Raw genomic sequence first — 25,542 nt, 5'->3', positions numbered from 1 at the left:
GTAGATTTTCTTTATGAGGTCAACCAAGTTTTCTTCTTTTCCTAGTTTGCTAAGAGTTTTTATAGTTGAATTTTACTAATGCTTTTAAAATATCTGAGATTGATACTGTTGTGTTTAGCTAGTTATTAACAACTAGAGGCCTGGTGCATGAAATTCGTGCATGGGGGGCTCTCTAAGCCCAGCCTGCACCCTCTCCAATCCAGGACCCCCTGTGGGATGTCCGACTGCCAGTTTAGGCCCCGTTTCCTGCCAGCCTGGTTGCCCGCATGGTCGCTCTCTAACCGTCTGGAAGGAAGTTGGACATCTGGAAGATGTCCAGTTGACCTGGTCTAATTAGCATATTGCCCTTTTATTAGTATAAATAGGAAAAGAGCAAAGGGAAGGCTGGACATTATAGGCATGGTCCTTGAATGCCTGTCTGTCAATCACACCTGGGAACAGAGATCATTGGCCAGATGGGCATGGTCACTGCAAACACACGAAAAATTGGGAACGCATGATTCCCTCAACAAAGGAATTCTCTCTCTTGTTGCTTTTACTCTTTTAAAAAAAAATATTTTCTTTATTGGTTTCTAGAGAAAAAGGGAGAGTAAGAGCGAGATAGAAACATCAATGTTGAGAGAGAATCATTGATCGGCTGCCTTCTGCACACCCCCTACTGTAGACCAAGCCTGCATCCCAGGCATGTGGCCTGACCAGCAATCGAACCACAATCTCCAGGTTCATAGGTCGACACTCAACTGCCGAGCCACACTGGTGGGGCGAAGCCATTATTTTTTTTAAAAATATTTTAATGGCATGGGAAAAGACAAAGAATGTAAAGTATTTAGGGAGGTACAAAACTATATACATGATGACCCAATTTATGGTGAAGAAAAAAAATCATAAAATTTGGGAAATTAAAACACTGTTGAGCCCTGGACCGTGTTCTCAGTGGTTAGAGTGTTGGCCCTATTCACAGAAGGGTCGTGGGTTCGATTTCAGTCAAGAGCATGTCTGGAATCTAACCCATGCCCCATTGGGGTGCACACAGGAGGCAAGCAATCTATTGGTCTGTCTCACATCATACATCAGTGTTTCTCTCTCTTTCCTTCTCCCCTTCCCTCTTTCCCTTCCACTTTCTCTGAAAAGTAATGGAAAAAATGTCCTCTGGTGAGGATTAACAAAAAATAAAAATAAAAAATAGATTTAAAACAACAACAAAAAGCACTGTTGATGTTACTGCTCTTAAGGAATTTCTGTATGTGGTAATAGTGTTGTGGTTTTGCTTTTTATGAGTCTTTACTTACTATAAAATGCTTGTAAAACTGTTAGCCGTTCACAGATAAAATCTGGGATTTGCTTCAAAATAAACCAGTGGAGTGGGTGGGAGGAAAGAGGAAAGAGGCAAGGGGAGTTAGTTGAAGTTAGAGGAAGGGCCTGAGGGTATAATTATATTATTTCCTCCCTTTTCTAGATGCTTGATATTTTACATAATAAAAGGTTAAAAACAGCCAGAGACTACTGGCTAAGTGAAAAATCAGAGTCATAAAAACTTGTCCTGGGGCGAGAGACCAGCCTTAGGGTCTCCTGACATCCATCTGTCAACAGCTTTATGCTTTGGGCATTCTGGTTAAAAGAAAGCTGTTTAGAGAAGTTCCATTTCTGAATCCCAGCTTGCTCACTCCTCCTTGGTTCTGGACAGGACTTCTCTGGGCCTCAGTTTCCTCCTGGGAAGATGGGGGTCAATCATACTGAGGCACCGGGGCAGCACCTGAGCCCTGCTCACCACAATATGCTCACCCCTGTTCACCCCAACTGCTCTGTAGTTGGAGTGAGGTGCGCCTTGAGGGAGACACCCAAGTGTCTACTGGGAAAGAGCCAGCTATGGTCTGGCCATTTTTACAGGCTTTGTGAAGGGAACTCTCCAGGCTTTTGTGGTCATACACTTTGTTAAAGACATTTTAAAAATTTGTATCTCCATTCACTCAATAGTTATATACATGTACTATTTTCTAATACATGTATTATGAAATAAACACACTTTTAAAGAGATAAAGATGAAATAACCATAATTTTTTAAAAATATGTTTTTTTATCTTTTAGAGAGAGAGAAGGGAAGAGGAGGAGAGAGAAACATTGATCAATTGCCTCTGGCTTGCACCCCAATCTGGAATTGAGCCAGCAACCTGGGTATGTGCCCTGACTTTTTGGTGCACAGAACAATGATAACCACACTGGCCAGGGAAATAACCGTAATTTTAAAAAAATATATATGTATATTTATTTATTTTTTATTTTTATTGTTTTCAGAGAGGAAGGGAGAGGGAGAGAGAGAGATAGAAACATCAGTGAGAGAGAATCATTGATCAGTTGCCTCCTGCATACGCTCTCCTGAGGATCAAGCCTGCAATTTGGGCATGTGCCCTTGATTGGAACTGAACCTTGAACCCTTCAGTCCACAAGCCAATGCTCTATCCACTGGCCAAACCGGCTAGAGCACATGTGTCAAACACAAGGCCCACGGGCCAGATCCGTCCCGCCAGGCCTTGCAATGTGGCCCGCACCGCGCTGTCATCACTGCACTCCGCTGCGTTTCCATCACAATGACAGTTTATGACTGTTCAGTAAACCATTCGGCCCGCGATTTAGGCTGGATTTTAGATTTTGGCCCCTTCTCTGATTGAGTTCGACACCCCTAGGCTAGAGCATACTATAATTTTTAGATGTCTTGCTATTAGTTACTATTCATATTATCTCTAGCACACACTTTATATCCTTTTACAAGGTACAGAATATTCTTATGATGGGATTTGTCAGTCCTGACAGTGGCTGTAAGTCTGGGTTTCAAATAGTTTTCTTTTTAAATATATAGTTTTATTGATTTCAGAGATGAGAGAGAGAGAGAGAGAGAGAGAGAGAGAGAGAGAGATAGGGACAGATATCAATGATGAGAATCATTGATCTGCTGTCTCCTGCACGTCCCTTACTGCGGACTGAGCCTGCAACCTGGGCATGTACCCTGATCATGTATGGAACTGTGACCTCCTGGTTCATAGGTTGACACTCAACCACTGAGCCACTCTGGTTGGGTTCAAGTAGTTTTCTTAATAATTTTGAATTATTTTGTCCAATCCCTCAGCCCTGTCTCTATGGTTACTGCTCCCCCACGCTGATTGACAGGGCTGGCAGGAGTGGAAAGGGTGGCCTCGGGCCTTTGAGGCTTTTGTGCTTGTTTTATTCCTGGGATTTCCCTGCCGGGGTCTTGGTCAGCCTGTGTATAAACAAAAGGTAAAATTGTTTATTTATGTTGGATGAATCCCCCTTCGGAGACCTGTTCTAAAAGGTCCTGGATGGCAGGTCTCTCTTATGTGTGCGTAGGAGGTGTCTGGCTCAGAATGGCGGGGCAGGTCTCCCGGGAAGTCTCTAGGAATCCTTTTCCCCATGGATCCCCATCTGTTTGGCTATGTTTGTTTTTCCATGTTTCCTTTCCATGTGGCTACCCTCCTATCACCTTCTCTATCATTTTTGCTCTACTTTTTTTTTCTCTTGGTCTTGCCTTCTATTTTTATTTCTTTACTTTAAAAAACATAACCAATCTTTTCATTGGTGGTATTTATTGAATGGCTGACTTATTGAGGGCCTGTTGTATATTTAGCCTCATGCTAGGGGTTGAGGAATGGCTCAAGAAGCCCCAAATATAATTTGTGCTGGTGAGAGTGTAAACTGGAACCTTCTGAAAGATTTGTCAATGCATGAACCCTTTGACCTGGATACATCCTGAAATGTATTGTCATCTCATGATGAACTTAACAGGAACAGTAGGAAAATACTGGAAATAATCGTGTCCAGCAGCAGAAGGGAAAGAGTTCATTCTGGCATCCACCAATGGCACACCACACAGTGGAGGTGAATAGAACAACAACAAAAAAATAAAAATAAAGTAATATATTTATTGTAGAAACTTGAGAACATGGAAACTTATTAAGAAGTAAAAGTCATAGTTATTTCACCACCCAAAATATGAAATGCTTTGTTGCATTTTCTTCTAGTAAGTCAGCAATGAGCTATATTGCTTTTCTCCCCTTTCAAATGAGATATTCTTATCTCTTCTGATTATAAAAGCAAAGAGTAAAATAATACATATTGATTTTAAAATTCATTAAGCCAAAGCATAAAAAACTACTATAAATTCCTCCTCTCTATTCTGTAACTCTGCTTTATACAAACAGTGAGCACCGTTTCTTTATTTTATTTTATTTATTTATTATTATTATTTTATTTTTAATAAATCTTTATTGTTCATATTATTACAAATGTTCCTCCCCCCCCCCATTGCTCTCCTCCACCAGGTTCCCACCCCACCCTCTGCCCTTTCCCCACCCCCCATTGTCCTCATCCATAGGTGCACAGTTTATGTTCAGTCTCTTCCAAAATCCCCCTCTCTCCTTTTCCCCAAGAATCGTCAGTTCACTCCCCTTCCATACCTCTGATTCTATTATATTCAACAGTTAATATTGTTCATCAGATTTTTTTTTTAATTTCCTTGGTTTTTAGATTCACTTGTTGATAGTTATGTATTTGTTGTTCATAATTTTTATCTTTATTTACTTTCTCTTCCGAAAGAACCCCCTTCAGCAATTCATATAATTCTGGTTTGGTGGTGATGAACTCCTTTAGCTTTTTTTTATTAGTGAAGCTCTTTATCTGGCCTTCGATTCTGAGTGATAGCTTTGCTGGATAGTTATCTTTGGTTGTAGGTTCTTGCTATTCATCACCTTGAATATTTCTTGCCATTCTCTTCTGGCCTGCATGGTTTCTGTTGAGAAATCAGCTGACAATCGTATAGGTGCTCCTTTATAGGTAACTACCTGCTTTGCTCTTGCTGCTTTTAATATTCTCTCTCTGTCTTTTGCTCTTGGAATTTTAATTATGATTTGTGTTGGTGTGGTCCTCTTTGGATTCCTTTTGTTTGGAGTTCTGTGTGCTTCCTGGACTTGTAAGTCTAATTCTTTCACCTGGTGGGGGAAGTTTTCTGTCACTATTTCTTTCAGTATGTTTTCGATATCTTGCTCTCTCTCATCTTCCGGGACCCCCATAATTCTGATGTTGGTTCACTTGAAGTTATCCCAGAGGTTTCTTACATTATCTTCAACTTTCTGGATTCTCTTGTCTTCTTGCTTCTGCGGAGGAGTGTCTTCTGGCTCTTTATGTTCCAAATCTTTGACTTGATTCTTGCGATCTTCCATTCTGTTTTTAGGACTTTGTATAATATGTTTTATTTCAGACAATGTATTCTTTATTTCTTGTTGATCCCTTATCATTTCTTGTTGATTCCTTATTAATTCTAGATGATCCCTTTTCATATCCTCATAGGTCTTATCAACCTTTTCTAGGAAATTCTTGAAAAACCTTATAAGCGTAGGTTTGAACTCTATATCCAGTCGCTTTTTGCCCTCCATTTCTTTCATTTGTGAGCTATTTCGATGTCTCAGCATTTTCGCAGCTTCCCTGATGGGGCAGGGTTTCAGGGTGGAGCCTACAGCCTTGGCTTCCGTCAGCCCAGCCCTATGTGGTTTCTGAGTCTCAGTAATCCCCAGGGTCCTTCAGTACTCGCTGCAAGCGCCTCTGAGAGAAAGGTGCCCTCAATTTTCGCCTGCTACCAAACAATCTAGGCTCTCCCCCAATGAGCCCGGAACTGGGGTTCAGTTCAGTTGGAAGTGGAGTTGGAGGTGGTGTTCAGAGCAGTCCGGAGCTTTTGTCTCCTTCCCGTCAGGGAGATCCCGCGGCACAGCCAACCGTCCCTTCTCTATGCGCAATGTGCATGCCTCCGGGACCTCCTTTTGCCGCTCCCCAAGGGTTCCGCCTTACAGCCCAGCTCCCTCTGTTTGAGCCTGGGTCCTGGGGTCTGGCCTAGAACTGGGGTTCAGAGCAGTTGGAACTGGGGCCCAGCACAGTCTGGAGTCTTTGTCTCCTTCCCGCCAGGGCAATCTAGCAGCAGTCAACAGTCCGTCCTCTGCGCGCAATGTGCGCGCCTCCGGGGGCTCTGCCTTCCGCTGCCCCCCTGGGATTCTGCCTCACAGCCCCGGCTCCCTGGCCCAGAACTGGGGTTCAGAGCAGTCGGAACTGGGGCCCAGCACAGTCGGAGCTTTTATCTCCTTCCCGCTAGGGAACGCCAGCCAGGCATTCAGCTGCCCCTCCTCTCCGGCTTTGTTCTCTCCGCGCGCTCTGCATGTCTCCGTACCTTAGGCTTTTACAGCTACTCCATGCTTCCTTCTGGTTTTCTCCTTGCTTCTTGTTGTAGAATTTCCAGTCAGTCGACTTTCCTGTAGTTCTGGGTAATGTCCATTTTATATTTTAGTTGTATTTTATTGAAATTGTTGTGTGCGGCTGTGGCTAGGTGTTTACCTGTGCAGCCATCTTGGAATCTCGAGCACTGTTTCTTTAAATCTCTGGCCTCAGCCGCTTTTTTCAGTGGCTGCAGTACCAGTTGTAAACTACCTTGGACAGATCTTCCTGGGCGCACCTTGCACACTGGCCTGGGTGCTTCCTTCATATTAAGGTTTTTCCTAGAAGTGCAAGATTGGCAGAGTCCCGACCATACACATTTTATATTTTGACACATAATACTAAATCCTGAAGAAAAATGTCCTTGTTTTCTCCAGTACTACTGTTTCAGGCACTGTGATGAACTTATGTATTAATTAATATGTATAAACATATGTTAAAATGAAGGACCTCCTCAGTGTTCTTTTAAGTTGCTTATTGAGTAAACATTTTCCTCTCGCCCTCCCAGCCCGGCCTTCTCTAGAGAGCACCCTCCTTCTGGGAGCCATGGGTGTGGCTGGGAGAGCTGTGCAGGATTCTTCGCTTGCCGCTGTGTCCCTGTGGGTCCTCTCCCGCCTCGCCTGCGTCTGGCCGAGCTGGGCCCTCTCCTACTGCTGGTTGAGGTCACACTATTAATAGCCACTTAATCCTACTGTGGCCTGTGGCCAGTGTGGAGGGAGGAGAAAGAGGGTCCTACGGGAGGGCCTGGGAGCTAAGGGCCAGTTCTGGGACCTGGGATGGTGGGAAGAGGGACATGCCGGGGAGGCCAGTAAGGAGGATGCGGATGACAGTGTCTTGGGTGGTGGAACCCATGTCTCATCTGGAGCCTTTGGGTCTGACCCATGAGAAAAGCAGCCAGAGCTGGTGAGTAAGGCCCTCCAGGACTCCGGGAGACTTTGAAACCCAGTACCTGGTGATGTGTCCTTCTAATGGTCTTTGAAAGATAAAGCTTTTTATGAGGGAGGAGGACACAGCAGGGGCTGGGAACTGGCTTCCTGGGGCTTCTGGAGACAACCTGTGTGTATCCAGCAGAGTCCGGAGCAGCTGCTGTGTTCTGGCTTGGGGTGGGAGGAGGGTGAGCAGATATGGAGAGGAGTGAGGTCACAGTGTAGGCCTGGCGAGCTTTAGCCTGCGCCGGGTACATGGCCAGCAGGCGGCCAATGGCACAAGCAGGCCTCATAGTCGGGCAAGTTCTGGGAAAGGAAGAGCTGGGGCCCCCAGGGCTGAGCCGGTGAAGGGTTGTTCCTGGACACATGTCCGGGTTCTCTCCCTCCCTCCCCCGCTCCAGGTGAGAGGGCAGTGAAAAGGCCTGGGCTTGCTGTCTGGGCCCTACACCTCTGGGGTTCTAGAAGGCTCACGTTCAGGTCTCTAACCTAGGAGGAGACCTGGCTGGAAACCTGGGTGACGAAGGGCATGGTGGGCAAGCTGGCAGCCAGGTGTGGCCCAGAGGAGACCAAGGGACAGCAGCTTCAAGGTTCCCTCTCCCACAGCCAGGTCCAGCGCTCCAGTTAAAGGCTCAGGAAGCCCCAATCCCAGAGGAAGCAGTATGAGAGTCTTTTTAAAAAACTAACATATTTTTACTTATTTCAGAGAGGGAGAGGGAGAAACATCAGTGATGAGAGAGAACCATTGATCGGCTGCCTCCTGCACGTCCCCTGCTGGGGCTTGAGTTGGCAACCCGGGCATGTGACCTCCTGGTTTCATAGGTGGACACTCAACCACTGAACCACACCTACTGGGCAGGAGATCTTTTAACAGTTCCTTTAATGTGTGTGTTTCTTTCTGATAATAACATTTATGGTATTGATTATGGATATTTTAAAATTTCTACTCAGAAAAGTATAAAAAAGAAAACTAAAAACATTTTTAATTCCCCATACTTTTAGGTTAAATCATATGATTCTTATTTTGTCGAATGTCAGCATTTTTAAAAAAAAAATATATATATATTTTATTGATTTTTCACAGAGAGGAAGGGAGAGAGACAGAGAGTTAGAAACATTGATGAGAGAGAAACATCGACCAGCTGCCTCCTGGACACCCCCCATCAGGGATGTGCCCGCAACCAATGTGCATGCCCTTGACCGGAATTGAACCTGGGACCTTTCAGTCTGCAGACCGGTTTCGACAAATGTCAGCAATTTTTTATGGGTCAGCCAAATATGAACATTTAGGTATATTTCCTCAGTCTTTTTTCATTCTATAAAGACTGCCTTGAAAAACATGGAGTTCTCAGCTTTTGGGGTAGATGTATTGTATTTAATTTCATGTTTAATTTCTCATCCCAACCACCTCCAAAATCCAGTTATCCAGTTGAATGGAAACTAATAATAAGATTAGGAGACCCATTAAAATAAAATTCTGTGTTAGATTTTAATTCCATACAATGAAAATCATAAACATGTAAGTCCTAAGTTGATCTTCTTATTTTATTTTATTTTTAAAAAATATGGCCGAAACCGGTTTGGCTCAATGGATAGAGCGTCAGCTTGGTGACTGAAAGGTCCTGGGTTCGATTCCGGTCAAGGGCATGTACCTTGGTTGCGGGCATATCCCCAGTAGGGGGTGTGCAAGAGGCAGCTGATCGATGACTCTCATCGATGTTTCTAACTATCTCTCTCCCTTCCTCTCTGTGAAAAATCAATAAAATATATTTAAAATATGTCTTTTTTATTGATTTTTTTTTTTTTTTTTACAGAGAGGAAGGGAGAGGGATAGAAAGTTAGAAACAAAGATGAGAGAGAAACATCAATCAGCTGCCTCCTGCACACCCCTTACTGGGGATATGCTGCAACAAGGTACATGTCCTTGACTAGAATCGAACCTGGGACCCTTAAGTCTGCAGGCGGATGCTCTATCCACTGAGCCAAACCAGTCAGGGCTGATCTTCTTATTTTAACCAAGAGGCCTGGTGCACGAAATCCCGCACAGGTGGGGTCCCTCAGCCTGGTTGGTGATCGGGGCTGTCTAGCCCAGTCCAGGCGAAGGGACCATGGGAGGCTGGCCGGCCATGGGAGGTTGGCTGTGAGAATGCATTGACCACCGGGGGGTAGTTCCTGCATTGAGCTTCTGCCCCCTGGTGGTCAGTGAACATTATAGCAACCAGTCATAATGGTCACTTAGGCTTTTATATATATAGATGGTGAGTTAACAGCAATTTCTGAATTACAGAAATTTCTTAATTACTAAAATTCAAAATAATCTTTTCGCTGCTAGCCTCCCTGCTCCCCTCCCTGTGTGAATGAACTCATTCCCCATAAACTTCACTGGACGCTTATTGAACATCCTTTGCACTTTGGGAATACAGACTGAAGCCCTGCTATGATGGACTCACACTTAGTAAGAGGAGAGGAGCTATAAACCATAAGTAAAGTGAGTAAGCATGTAATATCGTTTATTTTAGGTAATAAACTGATGGCCAGCTTGGGGTGCTAGAGGAGGGTGTTGTCAGAGAGGCTCTCACCAGGAGGGTGACATTTGAACAGAGACATAAAAGTGGGGCGAGCGAAGCAGATGTATATATAGGGAGGGGCGGCCGGGTTAAGGAGGGACGGCAAGGAGGCTGAGACTGACTGGAGCCCAGGAGAGAGGAGTAGGAGATGGGTTAGGGGTCAGCATGCGGGGTGTCTGGGACCTGGCCTCGGAGGAATGTGGCTTTTGTGTGGAGTGGGGCGTAAGGCAACCTGACTTCCCTGTAAGGGGTCCCCCTGCTACGTGTTGAGAATGGACTCTGGGTCAGGGTGAAGCAGGGAGATGTGAGTGGCTGCTCCCACCCTCTGGGTGAGAAGGAGATGCCCATGGATCAGAATGGGACAGGGGCGTGCAGGCTGCCAGAGGAGGCTGCTTCCGGGTGCCTCTTGCAGGCAGAGCTGATGGGTCTGCCGAAAGGGTTGGGTGTGGAAGGTAGAGAAAAAAGGAGGCAGGTTTTTTTCTCTCCATGCTGACCAGTTGGACAGAGGGAGATGGGAGGCTGGGAGGAGGAACAGGGGCTTGGTTTCGACAGTAAGTCCTAGGTGTTAGACATCTACTTGAATCTAGCTGTCAGCAAGCAGTTGGATGTAAGAGTCTGGAGGGCACATAAGAGGTCTGGGCTGCAAGTATTTATTTGAGACACCTTGACATATAGTTTTTATTTAAAGTCACAGACAAGGGACCAGGTGCCCTCCTGAACCAAGAGGACAGGGCCGGTGTGAGGTCAGAACACCAGGAGATTGCCGGAGGGTGAGAGTGGCCCCTGGTCACAGACTGCAGCCTGAGCATGAGACCCCCGCCATGGCAGGCATGGCTGACTTTGGAAAGGGCAGACAAATTAGAAAAGACAAACACAGCCAGAGTCCCATGGCCCGGTCAGCAGAGGGTGACTGACTAGCGCTTTGTGTGTGGCCACAGTCAGCGGCAGTGTGCCAGGCTCTTCAGCATGCAGAAGAGGGGGGAGTGGGCAGTGCCCCAGGCCAGCACATCTACAAGGTACTCTTGATGGTGCTGCCACTAGAGGGTGCCACACATACCAGTGGGTTCTACAGACAGGAGCTTCAGAAGGCAGGCAGGGAGGCAGAGTGGCCCCAATCCAGCACAAGAAATCTATGCATTTCACCCACAGGAGGATAGTTCTGTCTTTTAGAAGAACCACCAGCCTTTCCCGGTGAGGCCTAGTACAATACAATCCTTGAGCATGGGTTGGTTGAAGGTTTCAGTGGGGGGACATTTTCTCAGATTATTGATGCTGAATCTGCTGGGGCTCTGATTCCCAGGGTATAAGCAGGCGCTGCTAATTGGGCAGCATTCAGAGACTCGCCCCATTCCTGGGCCCCTTGTGCGGTGCCTTGCTCACCCAGACCCTTACCAGTTCCCCTTAATTTTGTGTTTAATATTTTTTAAACATATTTTTATCGATTTCAGAGAGGAAGAGAGAGGGTGAGAGAGATAGAAACACCAACAATAAGAATCATTGAGCGGCTGGGGATGGAGCCCGCATCCTGGGCCTGTGCCCTGACCAGGAATTGAACTGTGACCTCTTGGTTCATAAGTCAACGCTCAACCACTGAGCCCCACTGGCCAGGCTCTCCTTAATATTTTTGTAAAAAAATGAAAGTGAAACATTTCCATCAAATAGAATATGGAAGTGAATAGAGTGATTCTAGCCTCTCCCCCCAACTTCAAAGGCCCTCCAAAATGACCACTGTTACCTCCTCCAGACAGTTCGAGGTCCTCCCCGCCCTCCACCCCATTTCCGTGCAGGGTGGCACCATGCATTCAGTCCTGTCACTTGCTTTCCACTAATGGCCTGCCTCGGGTTTCGTTCCACATTCCGTCCCTCGGGCCTGCTGCCTCTCCCGCGCAGCGCAGCCCCCTCCCGCACTCCGCTCCATTGCAGTTGGCTCAGCTGGCCTCTGGCTGGAGGCCGTGAGAAAGAACGTGGTGATGACCCCTTGGCTCTTGTGTCTTTCTGCTTCAGTGAGGATTACACCCATAGGGTAAGTTCCTACAAGTGGAATTTCTGAGGCCAAGGTGAGGGACCCTTGGTTTTGAGACCTGCTGCCAAGTCGGCCTCCTGAAATGTGCCTGGTGTCCTGCCCACCAGCAGAGGCCCGCGCGGGCCTCCTGTCTCCCGCAGCACTGGCACCGCCGGCTGCTGGGGCGTGCCGGCCGGTCGGGGAGGTGACACAGCTGCCTGCTTTCACTCTGGCTCCCGTCTGATGACGGTCTAAGCTGGCTGCGCCGCCCTCAGCTCTTTCTGGAGGGATCCTCAGGGTCTGGGCCCTGGCTGGCTGCTGCTCAACGGCCCGGCAGATCACTTGCTCTCGTTGGCTCATCGCTAGAAGACAGGGAGCTCTTCAGTGGAGTCTAGCCATGGTCTGGCTAGCAAGATCCTTAACGTGTTTTGACCACACTCCGAGCTGGAAGTCAGTACCCTGTGAGCAGCATTGTGTGTGAGGGTGTCTCACAGGAAGTGCTCCCCTTCACAGGGGCACTCAGGCACTTTTCATTTGTTTTTCCAAGCGCTGGCTGCGAGGACGGGCATCTGTTCTCCCGAAGAGGCCCTAGGCGCTCTGAAGGGTTTGCCGTGGCCTAAAGATCTGAGAACCTGGCCTACAGGGATGTCCTGAGAGTGAGGCCCTAAGACTGGATTGTGAAGGGGAATCTGTGAGGAACCTCTGACTGGACCTTCACAGCTCTCCCGGGCTTTCTCCCGGAGGCTGCTGCAAACCTGCGTCCCCCTGCGGGCCACTCCGTGTTCAACCCGGAGTGTGGGCCAGGCCCCGCTGGGTGTTCTCCTGTGGTCACACCCTGGGTTCTGGGGCACAGGAGCAGGGTGGGGACCCAGGAGGGCACCCCACCACCTACAGCTTCTGTGGAAGGTTTCCCCCAACCCCTTCTGTCTTTCTCTTGTGTAGGTCGAAATGGTGGCCTTTCTCTAATTACAGTGCCTGCCTGGCCCAATTATACGGGCTAATTTGTTAATGGTTTGGGAATGCAGAGCTTTGCCTGGGACACTGTCATGGCCCCAGGGCACTTGCAGGGGAGCTGTGCCAAGGACTGCGGGGGGCAGAGAGCAGCCCTTGCAGCCCCAGGGAAGGTGGGCACCCTCTGAGCCCTTGTCCAGCTGGCACCTGCCTGCCTATGACAAGTTGTCGGTGCGGGTCTCCCCCCGGGAGGGCTTTGCCTTTCCATCCTGTGTAAGCCAATGGTCCGTAATGCCTTGACAGTAAACAATGCTTTTGGTTTGCCTTTTCATAAAGGCAGTATCAGTTTGCAATAGAAACTCCAGGAGGAGAGTCAACCAAAGGACTTGTATGCATGCATATAAGCCTAACCAATGGGCATAGACAACAGCAGGGAGAGGGCATAAGTGGAGGGATAATGGGAGAATAAGGAAAAATAATAATAAGATGTTATAACTTGAAAAACATTAAAAAATTTTTTTGAAAGAAAGAAACTCTAGGAAATACAGAAAAGGGGGGGAAACTACCCCTGGCCCACCCCAGTGACTCAGGAGTGTTAACATTTTGGTGGAGGAGTCTCATGATTGGTCCTTTGCTCTTGTCGGACTCACTGTGTTGTCCCCCAGGGAAGTCCCACCTGGCCATCGTGCAGAAGGTGAACAACGAGGGGGAAGGTGACCCCTTCTACGAGGTCCTGGGCCTGGTCACCCTGGAGGACGTCATTGAGGAGATCATCAAGTCCGAGATCCTGGACGAGTCCGATATGTACAGTGAGTCCCCCCCACAGGCCCAGAGCCCTCGCCCCTCAGGCCTGCGTCTGCCGTCCTGGTGGGAGGCCACATGCAGGGGCACAGCCGCGCGGCCTGGGAGCGCATTGCTCGGGCAGGGACTGGAGGCTGCCTTGGCCCCTCTTGGCTCCCGTGGCTCAGCATCAGCCTGGGGACTTGCTGGGCCCCCAGACCCTGCAGGTTCTGTGCGGAGGGAGGGACGACAGAGCCGGCAGCTGGAGCACAGCTTCCATTCTGTTGGCGAGTGCACTGTGGGGACAGCGTGCTCAGCTCCAGTTCATTCTCTTGCAGCTGACAACCGAAGCCGGAAACGGGTAACTGAGAAGAACAAACGGGACTTCTCAGCCTTCAAGGACACTGACAATGAACTCAAGGTGAAAATTTCACCTCAGCTTCTCCTGGCTGCTCACCGCTTTCTGTCCACGGGTAAGAGCGAGAGCATGGCCTTCCCTGTTGGCGGGACAGTCACAGAGGGAGAAGGCCTGGGCCTCTAGCTACTGCCCTCCTGGGACGAGGCTACACAGATGCAGGGTGCAGGGAAGCTCAGCCGCCCCTGGATGGGGAGCCAGCCCCCCCGGACATGCGCTGCGGTTTGCTTCCCCTATCGCAGATTCTAGAAAGCAGCAAGTTAGTTTTGAAAACAAGCCGGGGGGGGGGGGGGGGGCGGCTCAGATAGGCCCTTTGAGGCTCGTGGAGTGGGAGGGAGAAGGAGGCTCTTGCATGTGCTGTGGGCCTGCCCAGGCACAGCGCCCGGCCCCTGCCTGGCTCCTGCCCTCTGAGGAGCCTGCGCCTAGCCCTGTGCTGTCTCCCCCTCCCCTCTGCCTCATGTACTGGACTTGAGTGCAGACTTGACCTGTAGATCCATGTCATATCTCTTCTCACCCCGGATTCACAGTTCCCTTGGGGGCTTGGGCGATGGATTAGAAAGACACCTGCCTAGTCCCTTCCCCTCTCCCAGTCAGACCTCAGTAATCCCTTTATTTTTTCTGCAAGGGTATGGATGATGTCGATGGTGAACAACGATGATAAAATTCACAAGCACTTTCCTTATGCCAAGGATGTGTCTAAGTGCTTTACATGTATTATTCTGTTTAACTTCACAACCACTCTGAAGTTTTAACCCCCATTTTACAGATGAGCAAACTGATATACAGTTAAGTAACTTGCCCCAGATCATGCCTGGGTAGTGCAGGAGCTGCCATTCAACAGACCCGGGGCTCTCCCTCCTCTCAGGACGGAGGGAAGAGCCGGAGTGAGGGGCTGCCCTGTCCTGCGGCGGCTGGCCCCATGCGCGGTCTCCCTCTCCCCGCAGAAGTCCCCCAGTTCAGCCCTGCTCTGATATCGGAGAAGATCCTGCTCCGGCTGCTCAAGTACCCAGACGTCATTCAGGAACTCAAGTTTGACGATCACAACAAATACTTTGTGCGCCACTATCTGTACACCCGGAACAAGCCGGCCGACTACTTCATCCTCATCCTGCAGGTGAGCCCGCACCGGTGCCTCCTGTGAAATGTGGGGGCGCGGGCTCTCCCGCCCCGGACTGCGACCCGCTCTGGGCCTGTGCGCCCCGCTGCCCGCCTCTTCCGAGCAGCTCACTGCCATCACCCCTCATGGCTCCCTCTTGCCTCATCTCTGTGTTGCTGTTGTTTTTGCTTCTCACTCTAGAATCCTAACCCTGTGTTCTTTCAGGGGAAGGTGGAGGTGGAAGCTGGGAAGGAGAACATGAAGTTTGAGACGGGTGCCTTCTCCTACTACGGGACCATGGCGCTGACCTCGTTACCCTCTGGTGAGTGGCGGGGCTGCACTGGCCGCGCTCCAGCGGCCTGGACTGGCAGCGGCAGTGAGTGGCCCCCAGCTCCTTGGCATCTATTATAGATGGCTCACAGCTTCGGTGGTTCGAGGAGAGGGAGCCCTGTGAGGTCTGGGCCTGAAGGAGGTGGCCTGGAAGAGCAGTGATTCAGCGGAGGGGGTAGAGAGGGTGGGATTCTGAGCAGAGGCCTGGAGGGAGCTGAGAGTGTGTCTTGAGATGGTGGGGAGGCCTGCCTGCCGGGGGAGGAAGACTGGGAGGAAGGATGAGTCGGGAGCTCCAGAAGGTTGCTGGTGTATGGCTGTGATAGGCAGCAAGAAGCCATCAATAGCCTTGAGAGCAGAACGGGCCAGTGGGCCCGCGGGCCAGGGTGACCCTTACTAGCCATCCCCGCAGGCGGGAGTTGAGAGAGCGGCATGTGGCGGGAGGCTGTGGGGCCTTGCCTGTGAAGCCTGGGAGAGGGCAGCCAAGGGATCGGGGCGAAGGCATCCCACGTGCTGAGGTTGGGAGCCGGGCCAGGGCAGGTTACAGGCAGGTTTGGTTTCTCATGGCTTAGCCACTGCCTCTTGGTTAAGGAATGTGATGGAATAAAGGGACTTGGGGCAACCTCCAAGAGAGGTTATAGGTTATGGCAAGACCAAGAAGGGCCTCTCGGGCCACCCAGTGCCCTCTGCTTCCCCAGTCCTGGGTGGCTCAGGTGCCCCTTGCCGAAGGGGCCAGCACAGCTCCTCACTCATTGTGGGACACGAGAGGGGCCTGGGTGGCTGTGGGCTGGAGAGTGGAAGTCCACTTTGGTGCTGGGGACAGGCTACAGGTGAGGGAGGTGCTGTAGCTTCTAGGAGCCTCGGCTGTGCCTGTTATTATCCTCTGACAAAGAGGACCCTGTGGTGGGGTCTATTGACACAGCTCTGCGCCCTCCCCCAACCCCCACCCCACCACGAGCCGGCCTGTGAGGGAGAAGGGGAGGAGGAACCAGGCTCTGGACCTGGGTTTTGGACTGGCGGCCCTGGGAGGACTGCTCAGCATCCAGCCTGGGGAAATCCTGTTCAGAAGGATCTCTGTCCTGGGACATTCCTCCAGGCCCTCCCTGCCCTAGCGCCTCAGGGGCTTGCGGCATGGTCCTGCGCTCTGTCCCTTGACCTGGAGGCTCTCAGTTCCCACTGGAGTGGCCGGAAGGGAAAGGGGTTCTTCTGGGCTCTGGATTCACTGTGGGAGCTCTGGGCCCCTCTGCCAGCACCTGCCCTCTGACCAGGGCTCGTGAATCTGCCCGAACGCCTGCCTGTCAAAGTCGTGTCTCCTTTTCCATTGAGCCCCTCACTGCCCAGGGGCCTGCTTCTCCAGCCCATTCCTGTGCTCCATGTCCTGCCTCCTGACCTGGACCCACCCAGCACTGACCTTTTCCTCTTTTGCTCCAGTGCCTACAACCCAGGTCGGGTGTCCGCCTGGCAAGCAGAACTCCCTGCTCTCCTGGCTCCCAGGTAACATGGCATGGCTGGAGAACATTGTACTGCCACTTGTCGCCTGAGCCACACACCACAGCTGCATTAACCTGTCCCAGTAGGCATGGGGCTCCACACCTGCTCACCCTTGAGAGCCAGCTTGGCCTAAAGCTCAGTTACTGGATGGCTTTGCCCTGGTCCTGGAAGGGGTTCCTGAAGGCTCTTCAGTCTTTGAGAAGGTGTGTGCGCACGCACGCACGCCCGTGCTGGCCAGACTGACCCTGCTCACTGGCAGCATCCCTGAGTCCCGTGATCCAAGGCAGCAGGTGGCGGCGGGAGGGGCGGGCCTTGTCACCAGAGCCCTGGCCCGGCCCGTGAGCCCTGAGGAAGCCAAGAGCTCCAGGCTCTGCGGAACCTAGAGCAGCTCCTGAGCCAGAAAGCCTAGCGCCCTTTCCCACTTCATGTTCCTGGGTCTGGTTTTTTCTCCTAACCTGCACCAAAGCACACTTCACTGTTGATCCTCTTCTAAAAAAAAATGTTAAAATTCCTTTCAAACACAACAGACTTTTGGCTGTGATGGGAAGCAGGAAGTTGTAATGGCTCTGTGCAGGGGGTGTCTGATGAGAGCAGACAGGCCATTTGGCCTTCACTGACCAGCCTCCCTCTGCCTCTTCTGCACTTCCTTGTTTCACATATGGCCAGAAGTTTATGCATACGGGGTTTGAATCCTGATGTTTTTACGTAATATGGGAACAGAGTCCACCAGGCAGATGTACCTTCACTTGTTATTTCCCTTATGCATATTCATGGGGTCTATATGCTAAATAATGCCATGACGCAAACCTCTTTATGAAAAATGTCATCAGTGTTTGAGATTGTATCCTTAGAATATTCTTTTAGAAGTAGAATTACCAAATTAAAAATTCTATTTTTGTTACACATATTCCTTTGTTTTAATCATAAAAGTAACATAGCTTATTGGGGGGGAAATAAAATTAATAAGCATTATAGTTCCATTGTTCAGAACAAATGCTTCATATTTTGTTGTAGTTTTCTTTAGGACCTCTATTTTTAATAGGCCCTGCCACCAATCTGTGTTGGTTTTAAATTCATTTCCTGTTCTGGCATGTTAATAAGCATTAATTAAAAGCAAATAACTAATTAATGTGAAGGGTTTTTTTTTGTTTTTCGTTTTTTTAGTTTTTGTAAGAGTTTATTTGAACTAAACTGATGACAGTTGCCAGGAAGCAAGATCTCAAATGCTCCCATAATGTGGAAGGTTGCTCTCACCAGTATTTGTTTTCTTCTAGAACTTAATCCGAGGTGTTACTGAGTTTAGAATAAGTGATACATGCACATGATCCTCTAATGCAGGGTGGGAATGTCCTACCCTGGGGCCATGTAAGTCCTGTGAAACCATTTGGTCTGGCCCTGCCAAGGCATTAGAGGTGAGTTAATTAAGTATTTAGGCTAATATAGCAGGCTAATTTTAAAGTTGGTAATTTTATATGGCCCTCGAATGATGTTATAAATATTCAAATGGCCTTTGGCAGAAGAAAGTTTCACCCGCCCTGCTCTTAATGGCTGTGCACTGCCCAATTGTAGAACCAGACTATATTTTTCTTTTCTGACTGAAGCTCAAAGACGGTGTATTACTGATGCAGCCTCACTTGGTCAAAGCTCCACTGGTCATTCTGTCACCCGATGTTTGTTCCCTTCACTGAGCTGTTAGAAAGGCTAACTTAGTAGTTAGTTAGTAACTTAGTACTTAACTAAGCATATCAGCTTAGTTTAATCCTGTTTGTTTGAAACAAGCCAGCATGCCTTCACAATTAACTTCTTTGTGGATCTCATTGTTTTATAAATATTTTAAAAAATAAGAGCGCTGTAATGTGTGCAGTTTCTTTTTCAAAATAAGGCCTGTGTTTCTCATTTGAGGTTGAGTCATCCCGCTGCCCTGGTTAGTTAGCGGAATGAGGCCTGTGCTGTCCTGGTGCAGGAAGAGGCCCCGCCAGCGCTGCCCAGGCTTTGCCCCGGAGGGGGCCCCGGCACCAGCTGGGATGGAAGCCTGGCGATCTGGGCCTCTGGTTCCTGGGGAAGGAGCATGCTGCCCCTGCCTGGCCCGGCGGGGCGCAGCACACAGCGGGTAGGACTGTCCACACCGAACCGGTCGTGTGCGGAACAAGTATTTGTCGTCTTAAGAGCACTTTTAGTTATGAGCAGGGTGTTATATTGAGGAGGGTGTGTGTGAGAGAGATGAAAGTGCAAATTGTGTAATTTTTTTTTTTAATATAATTTAAAGGAATGCGGTTTGTGTCCATTGACACGAGCTGTTGCAGAGAGGAGAGCGGCCTCCACACAAGGGTAACCATCGTGCTGCCCTGGACTGATCAGTTGTTAGGGTTTTGCAGCCATAAACTTTAAGTCTTTGGTTTTTGTTTTCTGTTTTGTTAGACTTTTTAGTAGGTATTGCACAGCACTGCTAAACAAACTAACTCGTTTGCTCTGATGAAGTTAAAGCTTCTCACTGTCCTGAAGAGGTGTTCCCATTCCCTGGCATCCATGGGACAGGGCTAGCCAGGAGGCGCCACAGCCCAGGGCGGTGCCTGTCGGGGCCTGACAGCCTCTTTCTCCCCACAGACCGCTCCCCCTCGCACCCCTCCTGCCTGAGCCGCTCGGCCTCCCTCAGCTGCCCGGACCGCACAGACCTCACGAGCCCAGGCCCCTTGACAGGCAGCAGCAACCAGCTGGGCAGCTCTGTCCTGGGCCAGTACATCTCTGACTTCAGTGTCCGGGCGCTCATGGACCTGCAGTATATTAAGGTGAGTGCTCCTCTGGCCTCGGGGATCACTGTCTCAGGAACCAGCAACTCTTTCTTTCCCCTGCCACCTGGAGCACAGGGCCCACGTGAGAGTCCTCCTTCTCCTGCTGCTTACTCTTGTGACCGAGATTCCCCCGGTCACAGCCGTGCATCTGCTTCCCAGGTCACCGGTGCAGGTGGCCTCCCCGCTCCTGCTCTTACTGCTCCCGTTGCTCCTCCTGCAGATCACGCGGCAACAGTACCAGAATGGGCTGCTGGCCTCACGCATGGAGACCTGCCCTCAGTTTCCCCTGGATGGCTGCACCATCTGCACGGAGAACCTGGCGGAGAAGCCCGAGCTGCCTGTGGTGGACGAGACCACAACGCTGCTCAACGAGCGCAACGCCACGCTGCACAGAGCGTCCCCCGAGAGCCCCATCTGACAGGAGGGCCCGGGGCCCCCCGCCAGCTCCGCGGGGGCCGCTCCAGTGGGCCCACCTGAAGAGAAGGAGCCTGTCAGGCCAGACGGGGTGCAGACAGCCTACCTTACTGAGCAGCCAGGTGGCCCCCAGCCTGCGGGGAAGCTGGCCTCTGACGGGGACCTGTGAGCAGCTCGGAAGTAGCAGCTGGACTATGGGTGGCGAGCAACCACCACAAGGCGGATTTTGTACTGGAGACTTTCTAAACTAGGCTTATTGCTCCTCTTTTGAAATATCATTTGGGGAAGGGAGGACAGGGTTAAGGGTTTTATTTAAAAAAACTTTTCCCCCCACAAAAACTTTGGAAGGGGTTTCTCACCCCGGGAAGCAATAGCCATAACTGCTCCCAGCCACGACCTGGCTGTGTCCCTGACTCAGGGAGCCGACTCTTCCTGATCCTTGTCCTCCTGAGACGGGGCCCAGCAGCTGCGGGAGGAAGATTTTCTCTTGTGAGGAAGACAGAGCTTCCCAGGAAGCAAAGAACCAAATAGCGTTGAGAACAACTGCCTGGACACGTGCACTGAGGCTTGTCTGATGTCGCCGAGGCAGAGGGCTTCTGGGAACTGTGGTCAGGCTTTGTACTTCCAGTCTCAGAGGAGGAGCCCTGCTCCTGTCACTCGCTGGATCCAGGAATTTCTGAAACTGCTGATGGGCTCTCCTCGTTGGGGCCACTGGGACTCTCAACCCTGGCCTCACTGTTCGCCTCATACCTGCCCCTTCGGACAGCTGTTCCCTTGTAAGGGGGCTGACTTGACGCGTTAGGCAGCATCGCCCACCTTTCAGAATGCCCCCTGCTCCCCGGCTGCCCTCACTTTACCAAAGGCTTTCCCGTGGGTTGGGACAGCATCTACGTTGGAGGCGACGTGTCTGTGATACTCCTTTTGGTTCTAGGAGGGAATCTAGTCATGAGTATTTGCGTTGTTAGCAAGTAATACCATCCCCTTCCCACCCCACAACCAAAATCCAGTCTGGCCCTTGAACTCTGCTTTCCGGACTCCCTACTTCTAATCTGAACCCTGAGGTCTCCTGGGGATTGAGAACAGGATGTGTAAGAAGCCGACCTACGCAGGTCTCCATGCCCTTTCTCGTGGCTGAGGCTCGCCTGCCTATTTAGACACTTCATAACCCAGGAGAGGTTTCAGCCTCAAGGACACACCGCGGCGGCCACGTCCCCCAGGTCCGAAATCCTCTGTGAGACGTGTCTTGTCCTGTGAGAAGCTGGGGCACAGCTCCTCGCCCACAGGAAGTCCTGCCCAGCACCTTTCCCTGGGGCTGTCAGCCCCTACCTGCCGCACAGCTTCGGGCTTCCCTGCTGGGGAGGCTGCGGGACCAAGGTCCGTGTTGGCCCTTTTGATGGGTGGAAAGTTGCCCAAGATCAGGTGCAGGAGACTCTGTAGGCCTCCCCCTGAGTACTGTCTATTCACTCCTTTCCTAAAGGGCTCTGCTCGTCAGGTGCCTGGAGAACCCTAAGTCTTGAGACCGGGAAATGTCTTGCTCCAAGTATGCCTACCCCTGGCCAGTCACAGAATTTGTTCCTAAAAGTTTGGAGAGAAGGTGGTGATACCCATGGGTTCTCAGCCAGAAGGAAGAAAAGACACTGGACCGTTTTGTTCCCTGTGGGGAAACCCATTAGTTTTCTACACGCACAGCTTGCTTTCGGAGTCCACATGGAAGCTTGCAAAGCTGTGTTTTTGAGACCTGAGTGCCAGGCAGGGCCAAGCACATTGGCCTGAACCAAGTGAGTGTGTGTGAAGTAAAAACACTTCCACGCTACCTCTTTGCACACACGGTTACTATCAACAGCTGTCCCTTCTCCCCCGTCCTTCCCTTCCCCATTTATAATCACTTCTTGCAAAGGGTCGTAATTATTTCCAAATATTACTGGTCCGATGACTTCCTCCTCCCAGTGCAATTTTTCACTTCCTATTCCAACTTCTGGTTCCTGGGCTGAGCTCTACCCTGGAATTGGCGCATCCCTGCATGTCTTCCTGTGTGAGGGATGGCCTCCAAATGGGTAGGCAAGTCACAGCCACCATAGCAAGTAACATATTTATTTTGCAGAAGATTTTAATTTGTATATATTTGTGATTTATTTTGGCATTGTTATGAGTTTGACTCTCGGGGAGTTTTGTTGTTATGACTCTTGTGTCTTTTGTCACAAAACAATGATAATATTTGCTAAACAATATATGGAATTTATTTTTGATTGGTAATAAAAAAAATGAAATATGAAATCCTGGTGCATCTACAATTTCCCTATTTAAGTTCAGTCAGTATTCGGTACCTTTCATAGAAATAGAAGTGATTGTGGTTGGCTGTCACTGTGTCATATCAAGAGACAAATATTCTGAGATTGTTTTGCAGTGAAAAAGCAGCAGCAATGTAATTTTTAAAATGTCTTATATAATAAAAGGCTAATATGCATATCAACTGAACAGTGGAACAACTGGTCGCTATGATGCGCACTGGCCACCAGAGGGCAGACACTTAATGCAGGAGCTGCCCCCTGATGGTCTGAGCATTCCCAAGGCAGAGCGCCAGAAGCTGGGCTCAAGGCTGGCAAGCGCAACGGTGGTGGCAGAAGCCTTTCCCACCTCCTCAGTACTGCTAAGGATGTCTAACTAACTGAGGTCTCCTGGACTGCAAGAGGGTGCAGGCTGGGCTGAGGGGACCCCCCCCCCCTCCCTGCGCATGCATTTCATGCACCAGGCCTCTAGTATGTAACAAAGGCTGTCCTCACAGGAGCTGCTAGACATACATGGCAAATGTGCTCAGTTGCCACAATTAGGAACCTGTAAAACGGACACCACAGCCCTCCTGGGTCCAGGTACTGAAGGGGCAGTTGGAATGGGCAGATTGCCTCTCCTCTTTCCCTGGGGCTGACGGAGAAAGGAGCTTGACCCAAACATGGGATCACATTGTTTTATAATGTGCAGTTGCCTCTGAGGGGCCCACCTGAGGGTGACCTCACTACACCCACTCTTGCAGTGCCCAAAGGTACCTTGGCCAAGCCAGACAGGCTTAACAACGTTGCCAAATTGGGGGGACATTCCAGACAAAAGAAAAAACAAATGCAAAAAGCTGTGTAATGGTGGGAAGAGTATCATTCATCCATCTCCACGTTAAAGCCCCTGCTGCCAGGTGCCACTGACCCCTCAGTGAGTTTACTGAGGAAGACCCTCTCGGGGAGACAGTCACACAAGGACCCTTGGATTTGCTGTCTCCTCTGCCTGGAACAGTCTGCCCCAGGGTTCACCTCCTTGCTTGGTTTAGGCCTGTTCCAATGTCACCTTGGAGAAGGCTTCCTGGATCACCCCACATAAAACAGCATCTCCTCTTGTTTTTCTCCGTGGCACTTACTGCAGGATATTAAAATATGATTTGTGCATTTCCGGTTGTCCCTAAACGAGGACCTAAGCTCAGGGGGGCAGGGACTTATTTCCACACTAGAGGCTTGGTGCATGAAATTGTGCCCAGATGGGGTCCCTCAGGGTGGCCTGCGGGGATCAGGCCAAAGCCGGCAGTCCAACGCTGCCTGCCACTCCTGCTCCTCAGAGCCCCGCTGCACCTGCTGCAGGCTCCAGCCCAGTCAGTCCGCGATGGGAAAGCCCTGTGTCTGGCATTCGCTCAAGGGGGCTGGGGGTGGGTCCTGGATGCCTTCAGCCCTCCAGGGCTGTGGTGGGACACCCTGGCGATCTGTCCCACTGACATTCACGCTGGGTGTCGGGAGCCACCTGGTGGCCACTTTTATATCGTTTCTTCCTTGAGGAGCATTTAGGTAGGGGAAGCAGCCATGGTGCCCGAGGCTGACTTTCAGGCCAGCATTGCTGTTGGGATCATGCCCGTGGCACTGGCCCATCAGTGCCTGGCACATTCTCCGAGATTGGACCTACAGAACTACTGAGGGAGTGAGTGGTGGGCTGCTGGGACAGTGGGTCATCTGAGCGGAGTTCCTGCTGTGGGAGTGCACTGACCACCAGGGGGCAGCTCCTGCGTTGAGCATCTGCCCCCTTGGTGGTCAGTGCATGTCATCGCGAATGGTCATTGGGTCATTTGGTCACTTAGGCTTTTATATATATAGATAGTCCCACCACTAGAACAGGACCTGGTACATTGCAGACACTCAATAAAGGAAATACTTATTGAATGAGTGAACTTACCACTATAGATAAGTATTGGATGCTCTGGGGGAGCAGCACCTAGCTCTCATAATCTTGACTCAACCTAGTCTAGATGGTGGAGGAAGACCAGTTGGAGGAAGTAACATTTGCAGACCAGAAATAAGCAGGAATTAGCCAGTGAAGTCACAGTAGCTATGGGTTTAAAACTCAAATATTTGGATAAAACATGGAAATGTCTTGAACCAAATGACCAGTAATGAAAATGGCCCAGGGAGGGTCAACGAGGGACCTGAAGCACTGTAGAAGCCTCTACTGTTAGCAGGGGAGCACTTCGTGAGCAGCTTTTCCCTGTGCTGGATTCTTTCCTTTTCTTTCTTTTTTCTTTCTTTTTTTTTTTTAAAGATAACTCTATAAATATAAGCTATCTAATATATTCTTTTCATCCTCGCCTGAGTGTGTGTGTGTATAATTTTTTTTAGAGAGGAAATTGCCTTCTGCAGTGCAGTCTGGAACTGAACCCACAACCTTTGTATGTGCCCTGATGGGAATTGAACCAGAAACCTTTGGTGTACAGGATAATGCTCTACTGAGCCACCAGCCAGGGCTGTGCTGGATTTTGTCTTTGGATATTGACAAGTGACCATTTGTGTGATCCAAAGGCTTCAACTGTCCAAAGGTTTCCCAACAAAATGAGTGATTGCTATGTCCTTTCCTCAGGAAGCCTAAGACCAAGAACTACAATAGAAGTGCAGCGGATAGGTCAGGCATTCCTGACAGTCTCCGAATGCGGCTGGGGTGCTGACCTGGGAGGGTGTCGCGTATTAGGCAGGTCGTGTTGGAACCCAACATCCGCCGAGTCATGCTTCACTTTTCTCCTGGAAAATAACATGAAGTAGCGGCGAAGGTCCCAGGGGGTAGTGATCTCCTGTGTTTCCATGCTTTCCTGCAAGAGCTGTCTCCGTTCCCGGGACTAGAGCGGGTCAGAAGCCATCAACAAGCATCTTCCGGACCTTAGCTTCACCGAGCCCAACTCGGATTTCCCTTCGCCCTCCGTCTCTAGTCGGCAGTTCCCAGGCCCTTCCCTCAGAAAGCGACACGTCTCCCTACACCGAGACCCTCGCTTGCGGCCGCTAGCCAGCCGGGGACCTGTCAGAGCTCAGGGCCTCCGGAGTCAGGAGGCCGACCTCCCGAGCACCGCGCCCCGCCCCCTCACTCCCCGGCCGTCAGCCCCGCCCCGGCCCGCCCGGCCCGCGCCACTTGTTTACGCCCCGGCGCAGCCTAGCCCGACCCTAGGCCCGCCCCCATGCGTCGCCCATTGGCGAAGGGGAGCGCGAGGCCGGCGCCTATTGGCCGGCGGAG

The 25,542-nt window shown here is 50.3% G+C and overlaps 1 protein-coding gene across 4 annotated transcripts in view; it reads left to right on the top strand.

Annotated features, from left to right (window-relative positions):
- CNNM4 (cyclin and CBS domain divalent metal cation transport mediator 4) overlaps window positions 1-22,296 on the top strand; it is a 39,690-nt gene extending 17,394 nt beyond the window's left edge. Inside the window, exons 2-9 of one of the 4 annotated variants that reach the window (XR_004990724.2) lie at window positions 13,376-13,519; window positions 13,829-13,963; window positions 14,850-15,019; window positions 15,227-15,323; window positions 16,760-16,822; window positions 19,424-19,605; window positions 19,829-20,129; window positions 20,209-22,296. Coding sequence is in view for 3 of the 4 variants with exons in the window: in XM_036453953.2 (XP_036309846.1) it covers window positions 13,376-13,519; window positions 13,829-13,963; window positions 14,850-15,019; window positions 15,227-15,323; window positions 16,760-16,822; window positions 19,424-19,605; window positions 19,829-20,026 (989 nt within the window). In the remaining variant the exon portion in view is untranslated. Of the gene's footprint in view, window positions 1-13,375; window positions 13,520-13,828; window positions 13,964-14,849; window positions 15,020-15,226; window positions 15,324-16,759; window positions 16,823-19,413; window positions 19,606-19,828 lie in introns of all 4 variants that reach the window. The other 3 variants (XM_036453953.2, XM_036453954.2, XM_036453955.2) reach the window with 3 other exon arrangements.
- The last annotated feature ends 3,246 nt before the right edge of the window (window positions 22,297-25,542 follow it).

Source organism: Pipistrellus kuhlii, unplaced genomic scaffold, assembly GCF_014108245.1.
Source record: "Pipistrellus kuhlii isolate mPipKuh1 unplaced genomic scaffold, mPipKuh1.p scaffold_m20_p_27, whole genome shotgun sequence".
Taxonomy (NCBI): Eukaryota; Metazoa; Chordata; class Mammalia; order Chiroptera; family Vespertilionidae; genus Pipistrellus; species Pipistrellus kuhlii.
Note: the sequence above shows the minus strand (reverse complement) of the source record. Positions and strands in the feature narration are given on the sequence as shown.